The sequence below is a fragment of the Streptopelia decaocto genome, assembly GCF_964273445.1.
Source record: "Streptopelia decaocto genome assembly, chromosome: 3".
NCBI lineage: Eukaryota > Metazoa > Chordata > Aves > Columbiformes > Columbidae > Streptopelia > Streptopelia decaocto.
The window spans coordinates 117,427,709-117,445,724 of NC_138656.1; the positions used below are offsets into that span (position 1 = coordinate 117,427,709).

The window sequence follows — 18,016 nt, forward strand, 5'->3', positions numbered from 1 at the left end:
CCTTTTTCCCCCAGGCCAACTGGTGCTACCAGAGTGCTGGTCACACCTTAGCAGTGAACAGACACCAACTGGGTCCATTGGACGCACTAAACCCTCCCACTTTGGAAAATAAGATAATGTAATGGTATGGATGGGGTCAGCCCAAAGACTGGGCTGTTGCTGTTGCTCTATAACCCCAACTGGTTCTTAGTCTTCTTTGGGAATGAAAATCTGTTTTGTTTGTTTGTTAATTTTGTTTGTTTTTCACAGGCTTCATGCGTGCACCGAATAACAATGAGCAGTGCAAACAGGCTGGAGGTACCTGTTCCGCTGACCACTGTCCTCTACCCAACACGAGACCCTTTGGACGTTGCCAGCAAGCGGTCCCTTGCTGTCGGACAGTGGTGAGTTATGGATTTGGTGAAGATGGGTCAATGGGCTTATTATTCACTTTTACACATCCAGATTGCTCTTTAAATGTGAAATTCCTCTAGTGCAAGCTGGGAAATGAGCAGAGACTCCATATAGTTCAATGTAGGGTTTCCTGAGGATTTCCTCACTAGTTCCCCATGCACCATTAATGACATGAGTACCTCATGAGAAAGATCACAGTCAAATGTCTTTGGCAGAGGTAAGTCATTAGCTAGAAACGAACTCTTTGCTCTGCTGTTCCCATTAGCTGTTTCAGACTGGTCTTGATGAGTAACACTGGCTTCAAAGGATGAGATTAAATAGTCTCAAGTTGTGCTAGGGGAGGTTTAGTTTGGATATTAGGAACAATTTCTTCATGGAAAGGGTTGTCAGGCATTGGAACAGGCTGCCCAGGGCAGTGGTGGAGTCACCATCCCTGGAGGGGTTTAAAAGATACAGAGATGAGATTATTAGGGACATGGGTTAGTGACAGTGTTGAGTTAATGGTTGGACTCAATGATCTTGAGAGTTTCTTCTAACCAAAATGATTCTGTGATTCTATGTGCATTAAGCACCAAATCAAACATCTGTACCTCTCCAGGTGGAGGTTGTCATTCAGTGCTTTCTGTGCTTCTTATGCAAATCTTTTCCTGGTTACAAGTACAAAATCTGAAAGTTTCTTTCCTTTTTTGCAGTACGATTAGTGACTGTTGACATCTCAGCCTGGCTAAAGCAGAGCTTCTGGCAGTTTAGGAGACACATTATCCCATTGGAAAATCTGGAATTTTGAGCTGGAAATATGCAGTTTTCATACACAGGTACACACTAAAACATGAACAACATCAGAAAGAAAACAAACTCCTCCACAAACAAAGTTAACAACTTGAAGAAATTCCAAAGCAATTCTTGAACCACCCAGAAAAATAGCAATATTTATCTTTTTTCTCAAGTATTTTTCTGTTGAATCTATATTGTGGCCAACAACATCTATCCCAAAGAGCAGATCACCATGATGCAGAGACCTGTCTCCATGAAAAGATACAGAACAGGTTCTTCCTTTGGCCTTCAGAACAGATGTTAATTATTTCATTTTCTTTTTGGAGTTAGTAACAATGTGAATAATTCTAGAAGACGAACTCTCCAGGAGATACTGAATGCTCAGCTGGGGTGTTCACATTTCATAGTCTATGTACCTCAATAAATTTTAATAAACTTGCTTTAGAATACTTGTGTTTGATCCTTATATCTGTGAGGAGTTTTCTTGGTGTTTGTTTTTACTGGAGGTTCTGTCTCGTCTCACCTGGGGTCAGCATGAGATGTGACTTGTAATAAAATTCTCCAAGAAGAGGAGAAGAAACCAAACCCACGTATCATCAGGAATATGTCCTGGTTCTATTATTATTAGGATGACCAGTAACAGTAATAAATATCTTCTCCAAATGGACTGTGATTAGCCTAGTAGCAATCTGCCAGAAACTGGCCGTGTTCAGGGCCCATGGCTGTGTTAAAACCATCCATAGCAGCTCATGTCATGGAGAACATGGACACTTTTAGTCATCCCTTATTTCAAATCCTTTTGGGCTTTGCATTAGCTCTCTGGGATGTTAGGGACGGGGAATGGAAAATAAGGGGGGGATGTACCTAGACCTTGTAATAGCAGGTGCAGGGACTCCGGGTTGATGGACGTTCAACCAACTGCCTCCAGACATCATGATGTAGTGATAAATACTGATAGTTTGAGTAGTTTAGGATCCAGAGAAGTAAAATCCCATTGACGTGATGCTGGTCCAGACCAAATAAAGGCATCAGGAGCAGAATTATACAAGTGTGATGAGATGGGTTCAAGACTTAAGAAGTTGCCATTCTGCCACTCCAGGTTTCTTTACATTACCATTCCCAGCACTTCAGGTTGGGTTAGATGAAACCCTGTAGAGGAGCGGAGGAGTGATCCCATCTCCCAAACCCCAGCCTGGTGCCCTAGACTAGGATGGCAGAGAGAATGGGTTCTAGGGCTTTTTGATTTATTAATAAATATGTTGCCACACAAATCACTGCAATGCAGACACTCTGCAGGGCGATTTAACAGGACTCAATGACACATGCACTTAAATTAATTTAGTTAAATAAACTTCACTTACAGGTTGATTTTTACAGACAATAAAACCAGAAAAAAAACCATATATATAAGCAAATGTCAGTAATGTGTTTTCACAGTGACTTGCTTTTATTATAATTGAAGCTGCAAATCTCTTTATCGGGGTGCAAGAACTCCTGCTCTTGATCTTCTCGTGCTCCTAAGGGTCTTCACCCCCATGGGAAGGCTCCCCAGGTTTGCACCGAGGCTGGGATCCATCGATGTGAAAAATGGGAGATGTCTCAGATGCCCAGAGCTCTTGTCTGTGTGGTCAGTGAGGTGTCAGTTTTAGGAAGTGGGTGTCCTGCAAAAAAAAATCAGGTGCTTAGATAGTCCACTTGTCTCCATCCAAACAGGTAAATTATACCTGGCCATCTCAGATTACCATAGACATAAGATGATAAATAGGCCATGGGAGGTTTAGATTGGATGTCAGGGAAAATCTCTTCCCAGAAAGGGTTGCTGGGCATTGGAACAGGCTGCCCAGGGCAGTGGTGGAGTCACCATCCCTGGGGGGGTTTAAAAGACACGTAATTGAGGTTCTCAGAGACATGAGTTAGTGCCATTTTGAGGTTAATTGTTGGACTCAATGATCTTGAGGATCTTTTCCAACCAGAATGATTCTGTGATTCTATGATTCTAGGAAAGACCACCAGAGATCCTTTTCATCTGGATCACTGACCTGTGTTTCTGGCTGTAAGACAATCCAGATACAACACAGGATGTGTATGCACACACCACAGCTATCCAGCTACAGCTGCTGATGACCCAGAGTACTTGACAGGGTAGAGTTCAAAAATAAGACTATTTTAGGAATAAAGAGCTGCACTGGACGAAGTGGCTGATCCTCTCACTTTCCTCCATGCCTTTTTTCTATGAAAAAGGGTGACAAGGTTTCTCACTTCTTTTTTTTTGCATCCTTCAATATGTTTCATAGAAACCCAATTAGATTAAGTATAATAGTAATAATAATAAATTAATGAGGTCCCAAAAGGGTAGTTCTGTTATAGCTCCTTTGGTATGAAATGACACCAACCGCAGAGCTGGAGCACAGCATATTGCAGAATCACGCTGCATGGGATATCCCCTGCCTGTGTGGGTTGAGTGGGAGACATCAGAGGTGACTGTCTCAAGTCACTTGTGTCCACCCTGCTTAGTACAGGCAGAGTTTGAGCATGATCTGGTTCTGCCCTGGTACCAGACTCATGTTGGAAGAAGTTATCAGTGATAATTAGTGATTAGTCTTCAGGCTGGAGAAGAGAAGGCTTCGTTGAGACTGTATTGCAGCCTTCTGTACTTAAAAGAGGCCTGCAAGAAAGATGGGGACAGACTTTTGAGCAGGGTCTGTTGTGATAGGACACGGGGTGATGGTTTTAAACTAAAGGAGGGAGATTCAGGCCAGACATGAGGAAGAAATTGTTTACACTGAGGGTGGTGAGAGCCTGTCCCAGGTTGGCCAGAGAGGTGGTGGCTGAACCATCCCTGGAGACATCCCAGGCCAGGCTGGACGGGGCTCTGAGCAACCTGAGCTGGTGAAGAGGTCCCTGCTCATGGGAGGGGTGGCACCGGGGGAGCTTTGGAGGTCCCTTCCAACCCAAACTATTGTATGATTCTATGATATATGGTATGTTATTAGCAATATTAGATGTGCAAAGTCCATGTTCCTCCTTGCTCATCATCAGCTTCTCCTTGCGGTTTTTCAGAGAAGGCAGACTGGTATTTTTGACACCACAAGGCCCAGCAATTAAAGGGTTTTTCTGGGGGGATATAGGAGGCTGGAGGAGGTGACCTGTTTCATCCCAAAAGGGGGAAAAGCCCAGTGAGCCTACTTGCTGCAGTGGCATGTTTCAGGACGAATTAATCTTACCATTTGCAACACCTCAGTTTCCCACCGCGGCAGGTGCCAATGTCAACAGTGGGACCAGAGCATGCGACATACGAGCAGGAACCCCGGTTCTGCCGGCATGCGATGGTGTCGGCATCTGCTTGGCTGTAAGCTGAAAAAAGAACCCGAGGGAAAATTCATATTCATTTGTGAAGGGACAGGACTGGAGAGTTACAGCATCAGATTTAGCTGTGTGGTTTCCTGCCACAGTGTCTGTTTTGTGATTGGGGTAACCCGGTCACACCTTCTTAAGGTCTCTACATCCATAAGAAATGCAAACTAGGCAGAAAAACAGGTTGTAATGCTAGATAACTGTCTGCTTCCTTAGCATTCCTCCTGGAGACATGTGCTTGTCATTGCAGTTATGCACGGACACACTATGTTATATGAAAAAGCCATAGGAGACACAGAAAAATTGTATTTTAAAAATTAATCTCACATTAATCTCAGGAAAAAAAAAAAAGTGGTGATATTAAAATTAAAATGTCCTGAGTTTCTTCAAACTTTCAGTTCAAGTTTCAGCAAATGTAAAGCACATTTATGACTCATAACCATTATCTACTACTTCAAGTATCTTTCTTGCAGGAAGTATTGAGCACTGTGATAATGAGCAGCATGCTCACAGGAAACCTGTGGCCTGTGTTACCATGTAAAATATTGTAGAGTTAACATAGATGGCATAAAGCTTTACAAAACCCAACTTTTAATCACAGTCGAACCATTGGAACTGACATTTGCTTGACTAAAGTACATTATAAACTTAAATACACACTGTAAAATAAAGTCAGTGACTTGTTGCTGGTGCTGCATATGGTTTAGTGAGATGCTATGCTGGTTCTACTGTGTTGGTATGTTCAGAACTGGAGAGCCAAATGTTCTGGTGGTGGCAAAGGCTGCAGCTCCATCATCATCAGGGAACAGCCTGGGCTTATTCCAGCTGAAAAAACAGCCCTAAGTCTTAGAATTTCTTGTTCATTACCATCAAACATTACTTGTTCCTACTGGGATGTTCAGCCTGAGATTCAAATTGTGTTATTTTTGTATGGTTTAAATCTGTTTTTTATATCACCTAGAGCCTTGTATATCTATGCCCTTATCAGCTGCCCCAACTTCTTGCCAACCTTCTGTGCCAACCTCAATTCGCAGCTACCGTCATACTGAATTCTATCGATAATTTGAAAGGCATGCAAATTGGTCTACCACATTTCAACCAATTAGTCCTGGTGGTTCTCAAGTCTTTTACCTTAATCATCTTATTCAAGCATTTTGTGTTGCTGATTTCACTCAGCTGGTTTTAAAGAGATCATTAGACATTTGTTTTCCTTGTCTCCCCAGTTATAAAGCTCTAAAGTGTTATGGGTCTTTTCTGTGTATAGGTCTTTATGAAGAGACATTAAATAACTTATTGTCCTTTCCCAGAATCTCTGCTGGAATTACACCAGCCCTGCAGCCACCCCAGGGGCCACAGTTTGCTTTGAAATCAAGAATTATTTCTGTGATGTATAAAATAAGACAATCAATAAAGCATCCCAGAAGCATGCAGTGCAGACTTTATCTAAAGCTCCTACCAGCACTTGCTTTTGGCTTAAGTGGTTCGGCATTTCTGCATTAAGTAGAAAGACATTTGCTTGTCTAGGAAATTAAGTACAGATTTGAGTGTATTGCAAACCAAATCAGGGATGGAGATAGCAGAAACTTCTCTGAGGTCCCCCAAATAGCCTGGAATTATACAGGTAATCCAAACTCTCTTAATGGAAATGGACAGTATAGAGTCCAGGCAAAGCCTCACCATCACAACTACATTTTTTTCCAAAATACAGGAAGTCTACTGACCTAGAAAACACAGTAAGGAGGTAGGGGTGTGAAGTGAGAAGGCAAAGCTCTAACGTTGCAGGATGGTGTCCTAATTATCAGCCTAAGAATTGCATGAATACGCAGGACCATCTTTTTTCCACCACATCATCATGTGATGGGAATGCAAGATTTTAGAAAGAGACCATCAAGAAGGCTGCCAAGGAACTCAACTCATTAGATTAGAGATTAGGACTATGACTAGGAAAGAGGACTTCTAATATGAAAGTCATGGAGTCCAATAGCACAAGGGTTATCTGAACCTCAGCACTGGGCTTTAATGGGATGATCTGGACATGCACCTTTTTAGCCTTCATCTCACCTATTTTCAGTCTTACCTGGAGCAGCCTGGAAGAGGAAGAAGATAACAGCAATGAGGAAGAAAAGGATCCTCATGACTGCCAGCTGGCAGTGGTGTGAAGACACTCGAAGATGGACAGAAGCTGATGCTTGAGGCAGAAGATGCCCAGTCTCTGTATTTATAAAGGCTCTGGGATGGAGCAGTGCAGAGAACTAGGGGGGCGGAGGAGTGATTGTCTGAAAAACCGCGAGTTCATTGCCCTATTACTATAGAGACCAATGATGTAAAAAGATGTTGCAACCCGACACATCTGAAGATGCCCGGAGCTAAGCAATGACCAAATCGCACTGGCTGACCTGAGTAGTCAAATCCCTCCATGCTTGCACACCCTGTGCCAGCTGGTGGGCTGCGCCCGGGGAGGACACGGGATTGGAGGACAGTGGAGGTGGGTTCCTGTGATCTGCAATAGTGTCAACTGTGCAGATCTGCTGATGCCCTGTGGCTCTTTGCCATGGCCTTGCGTCAGCCAGTCCTCTCGCCATCCGCCAGGCACGGTGAGCATAGTGTGAGGTTAACATTTGCATTCGATGATCTTAAAGGTTTTTTCCAACCAAAATGATTCTGTGATTCTATGATTCTAAAGGCACGGCAGCTGGTCTGCAAGGCTGCGTGAAACAAGGAGGCAACAAACCCTCCTCCTTGAATGCAGAAAGGGATCAGAGCTTTAGTCCTTGCTCTTCAATCTTCTTGCTCTTCAGTCTTCTTGCTCTTCAGTCTTGGAGTTGTAGGGTTGCAACTGAAGAAGGCAGGGTAGGAGTGAAAGTGTGTATATTCCCCATCCTGCCTATGAAATCTGCAGACATGGTAGTAGCTCCAGTCTCCCAGATGTTCCTCTAGAATGACTCAGAGCTCCATTACTCTCCACATCTTATGTTTGTGACTTTAGCCATGGAATTGTACCAAAACTTGTAGAAGAAGTCATTAGACAGAAAAGACTGGAAGGGACAGTGGTGTGTGCTGTGCTACACTGCCATAGGAGACTGTATCCCAATTCCCTTTTGGCAATCAACTAAGCTCTGTCCTGAAATTGTGAGGTTGTGTGGCTCCCTGATGCTACAGTCACTGAATTCCCATACCCTACTCTGGTGGCCTGAACCTTCTTCCAAAGTCTAGCTTTTGTGGAGAGTCTGAATCTCCTCATTCTCTGCCCAAAAGGATTTTGATTTAATAACTTTTTTCCTCTCTGCTAGTCACCTTCCTGACCTGCTTATGAAGAGACTCACATCTCTTTCTGATTTCGTAGATTCAACATACTAAGTCTAGTTGTGTGTGGTGTCTCCACATTTCTCATCACCTTGTAATCTTTTTCAGTATCTGAAAAAAAAGGAAAAAAATTAGATTTTTTTTTCATGCCTGTGAAGGAACAGATGTATATAAGATGGATCAGAGAAAGTGTCACCAGAGTTCCACTCCTGAAACATGCGAGAACTGCAAGAGTGTGTTGATTTGGTTTTTTTCCAGACAAACCGTATAAGCCAAGAATAATTAATGAAATCAAGTCATGAGGGTGCTTAATTTTTTACCACTTCAGTGAGGGCAGCAGATTGAAGCAACGGAGAATAATGGCAGGAGGTGAGCATAGTCTGTGCACAGAGGGCAGAGAGGTCTCTGTCTGGCAAACCAACCACAACAAATTGGGTGTAGGGCATGAAATGGGTGCTTCAGTCTCTGAAAAAACACATTAGTTCATTCTGTCACAACTTGGATTTAGAAAGAAGCAAAAATTTTCTTTACAGCAAAGGGCAGGTGAAGAGGTTGAGGAGGGTCAAGAGGATGCAGGTGGAAAGGAGGCAAATGCTCCTCCATGCTTCATGAGCATTTATCCCTGCTCAGCAGGTTGGGCGACTATGTAATACTGGTAGAACAGACAGAATGGGCACCATGACCCCTGAGTTCCAAAGGAAGGAGGGGAAGCCTCAGATCCATCTGTCTCGTGTGATGGGCACAACGCCCAGAAGATGTCTGGGGGTCTCAAGGACACATCTCCCTCCCTTTGTACCTCCCAGACTGCCAGGCGACGGTTGCTGTGATGAAGTTCTTGGGGAACATGATGAGAAAATGAAGCTTCAGAGCTCTGCCAGGCAGCTGTGAGAACTGGGGTGGGCAGTGGTGGGCTGTTGCCTTTACAGTTGGCAACTTCACCAACCCCATACATGCAGATGAGGGGTACAAGAGATGGAATAATATGCACCTCATGCATTTTACTGTGTTGCCTGCTGCTTTTGCTTCAGACAGGCAATAGGGAAAGGATTCTATATCATCTCTCCTCTGTTTTCCTTCTGAACATGGGAAAATAAGTTTTGAGGAGTCAGTCTTTGATGTTAAAACATTCTATGTCTGTGTGTGTGCTGGGAATTTATTTTAAGCAGGACAAAAGGAACATTGATGAGCTCTCTGATTTCTGATCTGTGATCTAGGGCATAGACAGAACCCCACAACCCAAGACACCTGCTCAAGGTTTCAGACAGGCACCTCATCCACATGCACCCTCAGTATCACTTTTGAAAACAGAGCATAGCCAGAAAAAGGGAAAGAAAGGGGCTGTCCATGATCATAAAACATGGCCAACCATACAAACACCATCAAGGGTGAAGCTTGCTTGCAAAAATAATAGGATTTAATGGAGAAGGAAAATGCACCTGTCTACTCCTTGCATAATTCTCCTCTTGTCTGTCCCAGGCAGCACGAAGGGCAGGGTTGTTTGTTTTGAGGAGTGAAACTGCTGATCTTACCCTGCTGGGGCTGGCTCATGCCATCAGACATTGTTCAATGTTCTTTGGAAGCAAACAATATCAGGGAGATTGAAAGAAAGGCGGAACATCTCCATCCTCATCACCTCCTTCCCCCAGCTCCGGCTGGAAAGCAGCAGCATCAGTGCTTGTCCTGGGTCCAGGTTCCCTCCAAGGAAAGGTAAATACACCCAGGGCCATGACAGCCCCCTTGAAGACTGCTTGATACCAGGGAATGGGAGCCTGAGCAAGGTGCCCCATTCTGCACTGGTGTGGCCTCACCTGGAGCACTGTGCGTAGTTTTGGGCCCCACGGTATAAAAAAAAATATATATATATAAAGCTACTGGAGAGTGTCCGGAAGAGACTATGAAGTTGGTGAAGGGTTTGGAGGGGAAGCCATGTGAGGAGCAGCTGAAGTCACTTGGTTTGTTCAGCCTGGAAAAGAGGAGACTGAGGGGAGAGCTCGTGGTGGCTGCAGCTTCATCACAAGGGGAGCAGGAGGGGCAGGGTTGAGCTCTTCTCTTTGGTGACCAGTGACAGAACCTGAGGGAATGGCAGGAAGATGTGCCAGGGAGGGTCAGTTGGACATGAGGAAAAGGTTCTTCACCTTCAGTGCTGGACACTGAACAGGCTCCCCAGGGAGGTGTCACAGCTCCAAGCCTGACAGTGTTCAAGAAGAGACTGGACAAAGTCCTCAGACACACGGTGTGACCTGTGGGATTGTCCTGTGCAGGGACAGGAGTTGGACTCCATGATCCTTGTGGGTCCCTTCCAACTCAGGACATTCTATGGTTCTATGAGTCTATGATTCCATAATTATTCTGTCTCCTTGAACACTAGGAGAAGATGCTGGCAAAGAGTCATCAACATGCAGAGAAAGCAGTAGGGCTGTTACTGATGAGAAGGTCTTGACATGTCTGTTGGAGTTAATATTTGACCTGGTAGCAAAGGAGTGGGTGTGGGATTTCGTATGGGATCTGTCCTTGTGAAGAAATGGCAATTTGTCACCCAGAAAGAGTAAATTAATCACTTTGTCTCACTGTTCATTCAGGAGGTTGTTGGTTTGCTGTTTGCCTGTTCAATTTGGGAAATTACCATTTGTGGTCTGTTATCTGAGTTGCAGGGCATCAAGTGCAAATGTCACTGGACTTGAAGGAGAGTCACTGATTTTAATTGCAACTAATGGGCAACTAATCTGCCAGAGCAGATGGGGAGAATTAATTCAGTGAAAATTTCCTATGGTCCAGGAGTAAACAAAAAGGTGGAAACATCAGTGATGTTGAACTCCCCTGTCCCAAAGTTAAGTACAAGTAAAAAAATGACGGTGAGAGGCACAGATGTTTACAGACAGTGGGTGGAAGGTACATGATGTTCGTTCCCCTTGATGAAGCACTTGATAGAGGCTGCTCATGCATGAAACTGGGTTTCAGTGGGGGAACTTCAGAATTAGTGACTGAAAGGTCATGAGAACATCTCCAATCTGACTCCCTGCTGTGGAAGAGAGCTGTGAGAGGAAGAATCCACTGATCAGTAAATGTTTGGAAGGTCTTCATCCCAATCACCATTTTGAAAACAATTCTGTTCTTCAGGTGCTCAATTAGGAGGTTTTCTGAGGTCCTGCATTAGCTTTGGAAGGTGTACATCAATCAAGAGATCTCTTTTCTGCCATATGTTGAGCCGCACTATCAAACAGTTTGGGATCACTCACCTTTCTGTCAGCTCTCCAAGGGAAAAAAACACAATTATGTCCTAGGGGGGAAGTTCTCAGTAAACACAAAATGAGGAGCTTATTGGGAAGAGCTCTCAGTGTTCAGTGCATGAGAGAGAAAAGCCAGCAAACTGGTGCAGGAGAAGCAGGTCTCTGGAGGGTGAGTGACACAGGAGAGCTGTGTGACCCATCCTGCATGAGACCAAGCCCAGACTCCACTCAGGGGATTTGGGAAGTGCAGGAGTGAGAAAGAGACTCCATGGGTTCCATGGAAATTGGGCAGAAAGAGGAAAGTGAGCCTGAAATTACCCATGTATGGCAATGAGAATGGTTGCTGAGGTGAAACATCTAGAGACAGAAGTGGAGACTACCCCGTTTGGATTAACACCTTTATGACTTAAGCACTAGAGATGTGTTTTGTTGGGACAGGAAGGAAATATGAGGCTCAGTCCATCCTAAATTCATCCAGAAATTATTTTCAGGAGTAACTCGAGGGATGGAGAACAGATCATCTATATTTGTAGTAGTAAGTGAACAGGTCCAGGTTATGGGCAGTGAGATGTGCTTGCTAAATGGTTAGCATGTTGTTTAAATGTTATCAGGAAATTTGTTTGGGTCAGCCAGACATCTTGTGGACAAATCTTGGGCATGGTTCAGGGATTAGCATAGACCAGGAGCAGTTTTTGGTACACATCTAGAATGCAACTGTCCTATTTGTAGGGCAAGAGACCTGGTGAGTGGTTTTACATTTCAGCAGAAAACTGTTTCTGGACTTTTTAGATGCTGATACAAATGTAAGGTTACTCCAGTCAGGCAGATTACTCAAGGCAGCTTCAAGAATGGATTCCTGCTATATCCTCAGACCTTCTCTGTTGAAGAACCCTCAGAAGCAGGTGGAACATGTGGCCCTTCGGTGCCATTTAGCACAGAATATGGTATTATTGTAGGTATTGGTTCAGAAGCAAGTCATCTAACTTCATTTGACAGATCCAAAGCTGCAGAAGTCAAGAGATTTGTTTTTTCCTTGCACAAATACAGTTTATAGAAACCAGGTGCAGGATATTTCCAAAATAACAGTGAAAATTTGAACATGTTGTCCTCTTCAGACTAACTGGACAGAAGCATTGTCAAGCTTTCAATAAGGAAGTTAAGACAAGAAGAAGTAAATAAAATGCTGCACAACCTCTGTGGTAATTTGACTTTTTTGATTTCTTATTACCTTTCTGGGTTTGGTTTGGGTTCTTTTTAGACTCTTCAGATACAAAAAATAAAGAGGCTACAGTTGTGGGGAATGAGCATCTCTTTCTTTGGCTTGAAAGAGCTCCACATTCAGAAACATGGGGATGAATTAAATTTCTTAAAAATAGGATACAATGCAATGGTAAAATTCCAAGTTTTTTTCTAATGATGATGAAATCAGCTGTGTGTTGCCCTAACTTCTTTTCAACATGGATGTAGGAAATCAACTCCAAAAAATGGTCTTGTGGCCTCTATGGCTAGCTGTGATGGGAGAAAAGAAGTTGTTTGTGCATCTGTAACTGTTGGATGAAACAATGACAAACATCTTGATTTTGCATTTTTAGCACTATTGAGCTCATGGCTATATCTGTACTACTGAATAAAACACACCATTTAATTTCCTTTTATGACTGCTGCTGAACACAGGTTTGATGTTTTCAAAAACAGCCTATATATCGCCCCAGATCTTGTTTCTGGATGGAGATAGTTCAGCCCCTGTCACTGTGTTTATGAAGTCAGGAATATATGTATACATATGTAAGGTTTGCAATACCGGAGGTGTTTCTTGATTGCCATTTTGTCATCCACTTACTACCAAGAGTTGCTTGTACAGCTCTTCACACTAATTTTTCAGTTTGGTCATCTTGATTATTTTAATATCATCATTAAACCTCATTGCTGTTCTACCCATCCTCTTTTCCAAATCGCTTGGGAATATGTGAGTCTGCATGGACTTATCTGTTTGCAAAGATTACATGACCCAACAAGAGTTAAAACCCCAGAGAAAATTCCTGTTAGTGACAGTAAGAGACAACAGTTCTTGGTTTAGGAAGACATTTATTTTTGTGTGTGAGTAAAATAATAATATATATATTGCTTCACAGCCTCCAAGAGCGGCATGAACCTGAACTGATTGAACATCTCTGTGAGGTAGGCTGGAACAGGTGGCCAAGGTGCCAAAGCGGCTTGTGTATTAAAAGCAGAAAAGGGAGTGACTTCAGTGAAGGAAAAACTGGATCTCCAGAAGCAGTGTGCCAACAGGAGTGACCTCTGGAAGCTTCTTTCAATGCTCAATTACAGGAGGGTTTAGATAAAGGAGGAATCCATCCAAATCACCTCTCCAAGGCAAAGGAAATGTTGCTTGTGCAAGAGCACTGACCCAGGAAAGCCTTCTCTTCTTACTTTACCAAAATCCTGTAAGGATGCAAAGGATCTTGTTATTTTGCTGAAGTGTAGTCTAAGCTCAGTCTCTAAAAGCCTCAATACCCATTAAATAACTTTCAGAATAAATGAACAGGTTGAGTTCAGCCTGCAGGTTTAGAAACCTATATTTAGATGCCAACATGTGTGCTGGGTATCTAGGTCTGCAGATATCCTGTCCATGGGAGCTATGGTCACTGGCAAAGTAGTTGCATTTCCACTAGTAATAAAATTCTGATTCAGATCACCCAAAAATAAAGATCAGAGATTTGATCTAATTACTTAATCACACAAGTCCAGGGCCATTTGAAGAGCTCTGGGGTATGTGCTTGGACTCCAGACACCTCTTCCGAAAAGCGATGTTTTCCCATGGATCATGAGCTATCTCAGCCAGATTGTGTATATGATTTAAATACTCCAAGGCACCTCAGATGTCACTGAGCATCTCAGTGTAGCTTACTGTATGGAACACTTTGTGTCTAATTTCAAAGATTTCTTTTCAGTAGGTTGAACCCTCAGTTGGAAAAAAAATTATATTTTACTTTAGAATACATAGTTGGTTTCAACTTCTGCTGTATTGATCAAGTCAGGTATAAATCTAACAGCCCAACAGGAAGAGTTTTAATCCTGAATATTAACATCCATCAATGTCACCTGTGGGTACACTCTTCTAAGAAAGAGTGTTTCTGCAGAAAAATTAACACCTGGAACCAAAACCAAGAGTCATTGTTCCTTTCCCAGCCCCAATTCTCTTCAGATGATGCCCAACAGATGTTCCTACAGAAGTTTGATGTTGGAGATCTGCCACCTGCTCCTACCCGTCTATTTGCCATCAGTAGAAATTGCTTCTTGAGAAAGTTTGTTCGCAGAAAGAGGGATAGAGTCATTCTCTTATGAAACCATCTAATATCAGGCTGGTTCTGTACCATTTACTTTCCTGAGTTCCTAAGTGGATGCTTCCTTAGCATCTTCATCTGCTGGCAACAAACATGTCTTGTTATTGGTTTGATTTGTGTTTCCTGAAACCATTGCCTGGCTCAGGATCCCCATGTGCTGGACAAATGCTACAAAACCTCTTCCCTAGAACAATCTCATTGCATTTGCTTCAGTTTCTGGGAATATTTAAACCCTGGAAATTTTATAAATAACAGAATAAGGAATTCTGGAAAATTCAGGAATTACGTGTCTGAGTCTTTCCTTTATTTTGAACCAGGCTCTGTCCAGTCACATCAGTGTCTGAGGATCTGCCTGAACATCTCCTATTATGTCATCACACCTGTCATTTTCACCAAAAGACAGAGGAACCTCTTCTAATTTGCCACTCAATTCAGTGTATGTGATAGTCACTGCAGCTGGCAATGCTTGTCATGTGGCTCTAAGTGGAACAAAATTATTAAGAATTAAATCCTTGAGAAATATGTTTAATTCTAAGCTAAAATACGTTCCTCAAAATCACATTCAAAACCTTAAGGAAATAAAACATCTTTCTACAAGGGAAACTCCAAACATCATTAGAAAGTGGCCTCCGAAGTCAAAAGTGAAATGCACACCCAGTTGTCTCCAGTCACTAACAAATTCACTCTTCTTCACCTTTCTAGAAGCTGCACAGTGGTGGATGGGAGGAACAAGAGATGAGAGGAGAACAAGAAACAGGGTTCTGTGAACATTATTTCTCCTTTAAAATTTAATTTTCTAGGTAATTTTAGAAATGAAAAGAACAAAGAGAGGGAGGTGACATTGTTTCCATTCATGGGTGAAAATACTGTGAGATATTTTCCTTGCAATTTCTTGGGGGGAAAAAAAAATCCGTATCAGAATTTAAAATAAGGGGAAAAATAAGGAATTCTGGGAAATTTTGACCCTCCTGAACTTCGTATCTCATGCATAACTTCCATCGGAATGAATTGTCTCCTTAAACATTCATCTACGATGTATACCTGTTCATCCTCCATCGGGACTTGCTCACAAATGGCTGTTCTACATGCTCCATGGAGTTGTGCGTATTATTCAAATAATATGTTGAATTGTATCTACAAACAGTAGATAAAACGGCAGAACAAAAACGCCCTCTGATGCCCTTTGGTCCTGCAGCACTTACTTTGAACAGCAGACCAGCAACCCCCCGTGGCACGACCCCGATACGGTGAAGGTGGGTGGGCATGCTCCAGCACGGCAGAAACTCCCCTGGCTCCTGCACGCTGCGGTGTCAGGAAAAATAGGATCTGCAGAACCTGTGGGAAGGGGAAAACGTCAAAATATTCATTTTCAGCCTAAGCTTATAATGGATAAATATGCAATAAATCATGTGTCGCGTTTTAGGAAGACATCCCCCATGAGCACAGATGTTCTTGGTCCCATCGCTGCGTAGCACCATCCCAACACCATCATATTTTGTCTGCTGGGTGGTGAGTGCTCTCTTCCTCCTATGCTCATACTTCTCCTTATAAAGCCCTTTCATTCTTTGTAGAATTTATTTTCTTCTCACCTGGAGCAGCCTGGAAGAGGAGGAAAACAGCGAAGAGCAGGTAGAGGATCCTCATGGCTACCAGTTGTTTGTGGACTGTCTTCTCCTGTAAAGCACCCGAAAGACCAATGGAGGATGAAATTTGCTTGTGGAAGAGGTTAGGAAAGGTCCTTGGTATTTATAGGGTCTGTGTGATCATGTGAAGTTGATGGCTGAGTGGTTTGTCAATCAGTAACTGTGACCAACCTTCCAGAAAGCAGAATGGTGATCCCCCTGATCGCGGGCTGCAATAAAATGTGTGGCGAACATGTTGCAGCCCCCAAGGGTGAATTTCCACTGGCCACGCTGGTTACATAACGTGACCATCAGCCAAGCCCCAACGAGCTGCACTTGTTCGCATGGATTTTGCAGACCGGTTCCCAACACAGACATGGGGATGGGTGAAGGAGGGGGCATGGGAGTCAGCCAAGGTTGGAGTCTAATCCCAGTGTTGACCCTGGATCCGTCACTTGCTGACAAGTCACATAACATTTTGTCTTTTTCTCCCCATTTCTGTCACCAGGCAGATGATGTCAAAGGCAGAGGAAAGCATTGGGAAACATTTCAGATGATGTAACTTTGCTTTGTCACTTTTTAAACAGGTTTCAGGACATCCTCCCCCGCTGCAGAGGGCTGACACAAAGTCAGACACCAAGCTGGGAGGAGTGGCTGACACTGGAAGCTGTGCTGCCATGCAGAGACCTGGACAGGCTGGAGAGTTGGGCAGGGAAAAATTTAATGAAATATAAGAAGGGAAAGTGTAGAGTCTTGTATATGGACAGGAACAACTCCAGATTCCAGTGTAAGTTGGGGAATGAGCTGTTGGAGAGCAGTGTAGGGGAAAGGGACCTGGGGGTCCTGGTGGACAGCAGGATGATCATGAGCCAGCACTGGGCCCTTGTGGCCAGGAAGGCCAATGGTACCTGGGGTGGGTTAGAAGGGGGTGGTCAGTAGGTCAGAGAGGTTCTCCTGCCCCTCTGCTCTGCCCTGGGGAGACCACACCTGGAATCTTGTGTCCAGTTGTGGCCCCTCAGTTCCAGCAGGACAGGGAACTGCGGGAGAGAGTCCAGCGCAGCCACCAAGATGCTGAAGGGAGTGGAGCATCTCCCGTGGGAGGAAAGGCTGAGGGAGCTGGGGCTCTGGAGCTTGGAGAAGAGGAGACTTGAGGGGTGACCTCATTCATGGTGATCAATATGGAAAGGGTGAGTGTCAGGAGGATGGAGCCAGGCTCTTCTCGGTGACAACCAATGGTAGGACAAGGGGTAATGGGTTCAAACTGGAACACAAGAGGTTCCACTTAAATATGAGAAGAAACTTCTTCTCAGTGAGGGTGCCAGAGCCTGGACCAGGCTGCCCAGGGAGGTTGTGGAGTCTCCTTCTCTGCAGACATTCCAACCCGCCTGGACACCTTCCTGTGTAACCTCATCTGGGTGTTCCTGCTCCGGCGGGGGGATTGGACTGGATGAGCTTTCCAGGTCCCTTCCAATCCCTGATATTCTGTGATTCTGTGATTCTGTCCCTCCTTTAATTCTCACTTACATCCAACCTTGAGTGCTTTGCTTTTTTTCCAGCTTTTGACATCTTCTTTTGTTTCCCCACTTATTGCCCCAAAAGGTTGGGAGAATGAGCTGATTCCATAAGAATCTAGTCAGACATAATGCCTCGAAGTGCAATATCTTCTTTTTCTTCACTTCAGAGCTGTAAATTTTCTGAGAAGCATTGGTTAGGAGATCATTGTACTGAAGGATTTTCTTCACAAAATCCTGGGCTTGTAGATGTCAAATGACTGGAACAGCTGTGCACCCTTGAGAATCCTCCCTTTGCACATAATAAACAGGTTAATCTCTGTCAAAGCCCAAATGTTTCTTCAGTTCCTAGCTCTGGTATTCTGGTTGAGCGGTTTGCTTCCTTATTACCTCATTTATTATATTTAACTGGGAGTTAATGGTATTTTTGTTCTGAGAATTATTTGTAGGATTAAAATGTTACTGTTGTTTATGTTTAATCTGCAAAA

The 18,016-nt window shown here is 43.6% G+C and overlaps 2 protein-coding genes across 3 annotated transcripts; both read right to left on the reverse strand.

Moving 5' to 3' along the window:
- Nucleotides 1–4,387: 4,387 nt before the first annotated feature.
- On the reverse strand, nucleotides 4,388–6,656 carry LOC309438327 (gallinacin-9; the record flags this gene model as incomplete). Its single annotated transcript, XM_082049525.1, has 2 exons — nucleotides 4,388–4,521; nucleotides 6,599–6,656. The coding sequence occupies 2 exons, from the start codon at nucleotides 6,654–6,656 to the stop codon at nucleotides 4,388–4,390; spliced, it is 192 nt and encodes a 63-aa protein (XP_081905651.1).
- Nucleotides 6,657–13,213: 6,557 nt separating this feature from the next.
- On the reverse strand, nucleotides 13,214–16,095 carry LOC309438325 (gallinacin-10-like; the record flags this gene model as incomplete). 2 transcript variants are annotated; one of them, XM_082049522.1, is made up of 3 exons in its annotated part: nucleotides 15,985–16,095; nucleotides 15,598–15,730; nucleotides 13,214–13,493 (listed from the first exon to the last, which is right to left on the reverse strand). In XM_082049522.1, exons 1-3 carry the CDS (start codon nucleotides 16,037–16,039, stop codon nucleotides 13,478–13,480), a joined length of 204 nt encoding a protein of 67 aa, XP_081905648.1. In that variant the 5' UTR covers nucleotides 16,040–16,095. The 2 variants fall into 2 exon arrangements, with proteins under 2 accessions (XP_081905648.1, XP_081905649.1); XM_082049523.1 differs by lacking the exon at nucleotides 13,214–13,493 and having other exon boundaries at nucleotides 15,594–15,730.
- Nucleotides 16,096–18,016: the final 1,921 nt, after the last annotated feature.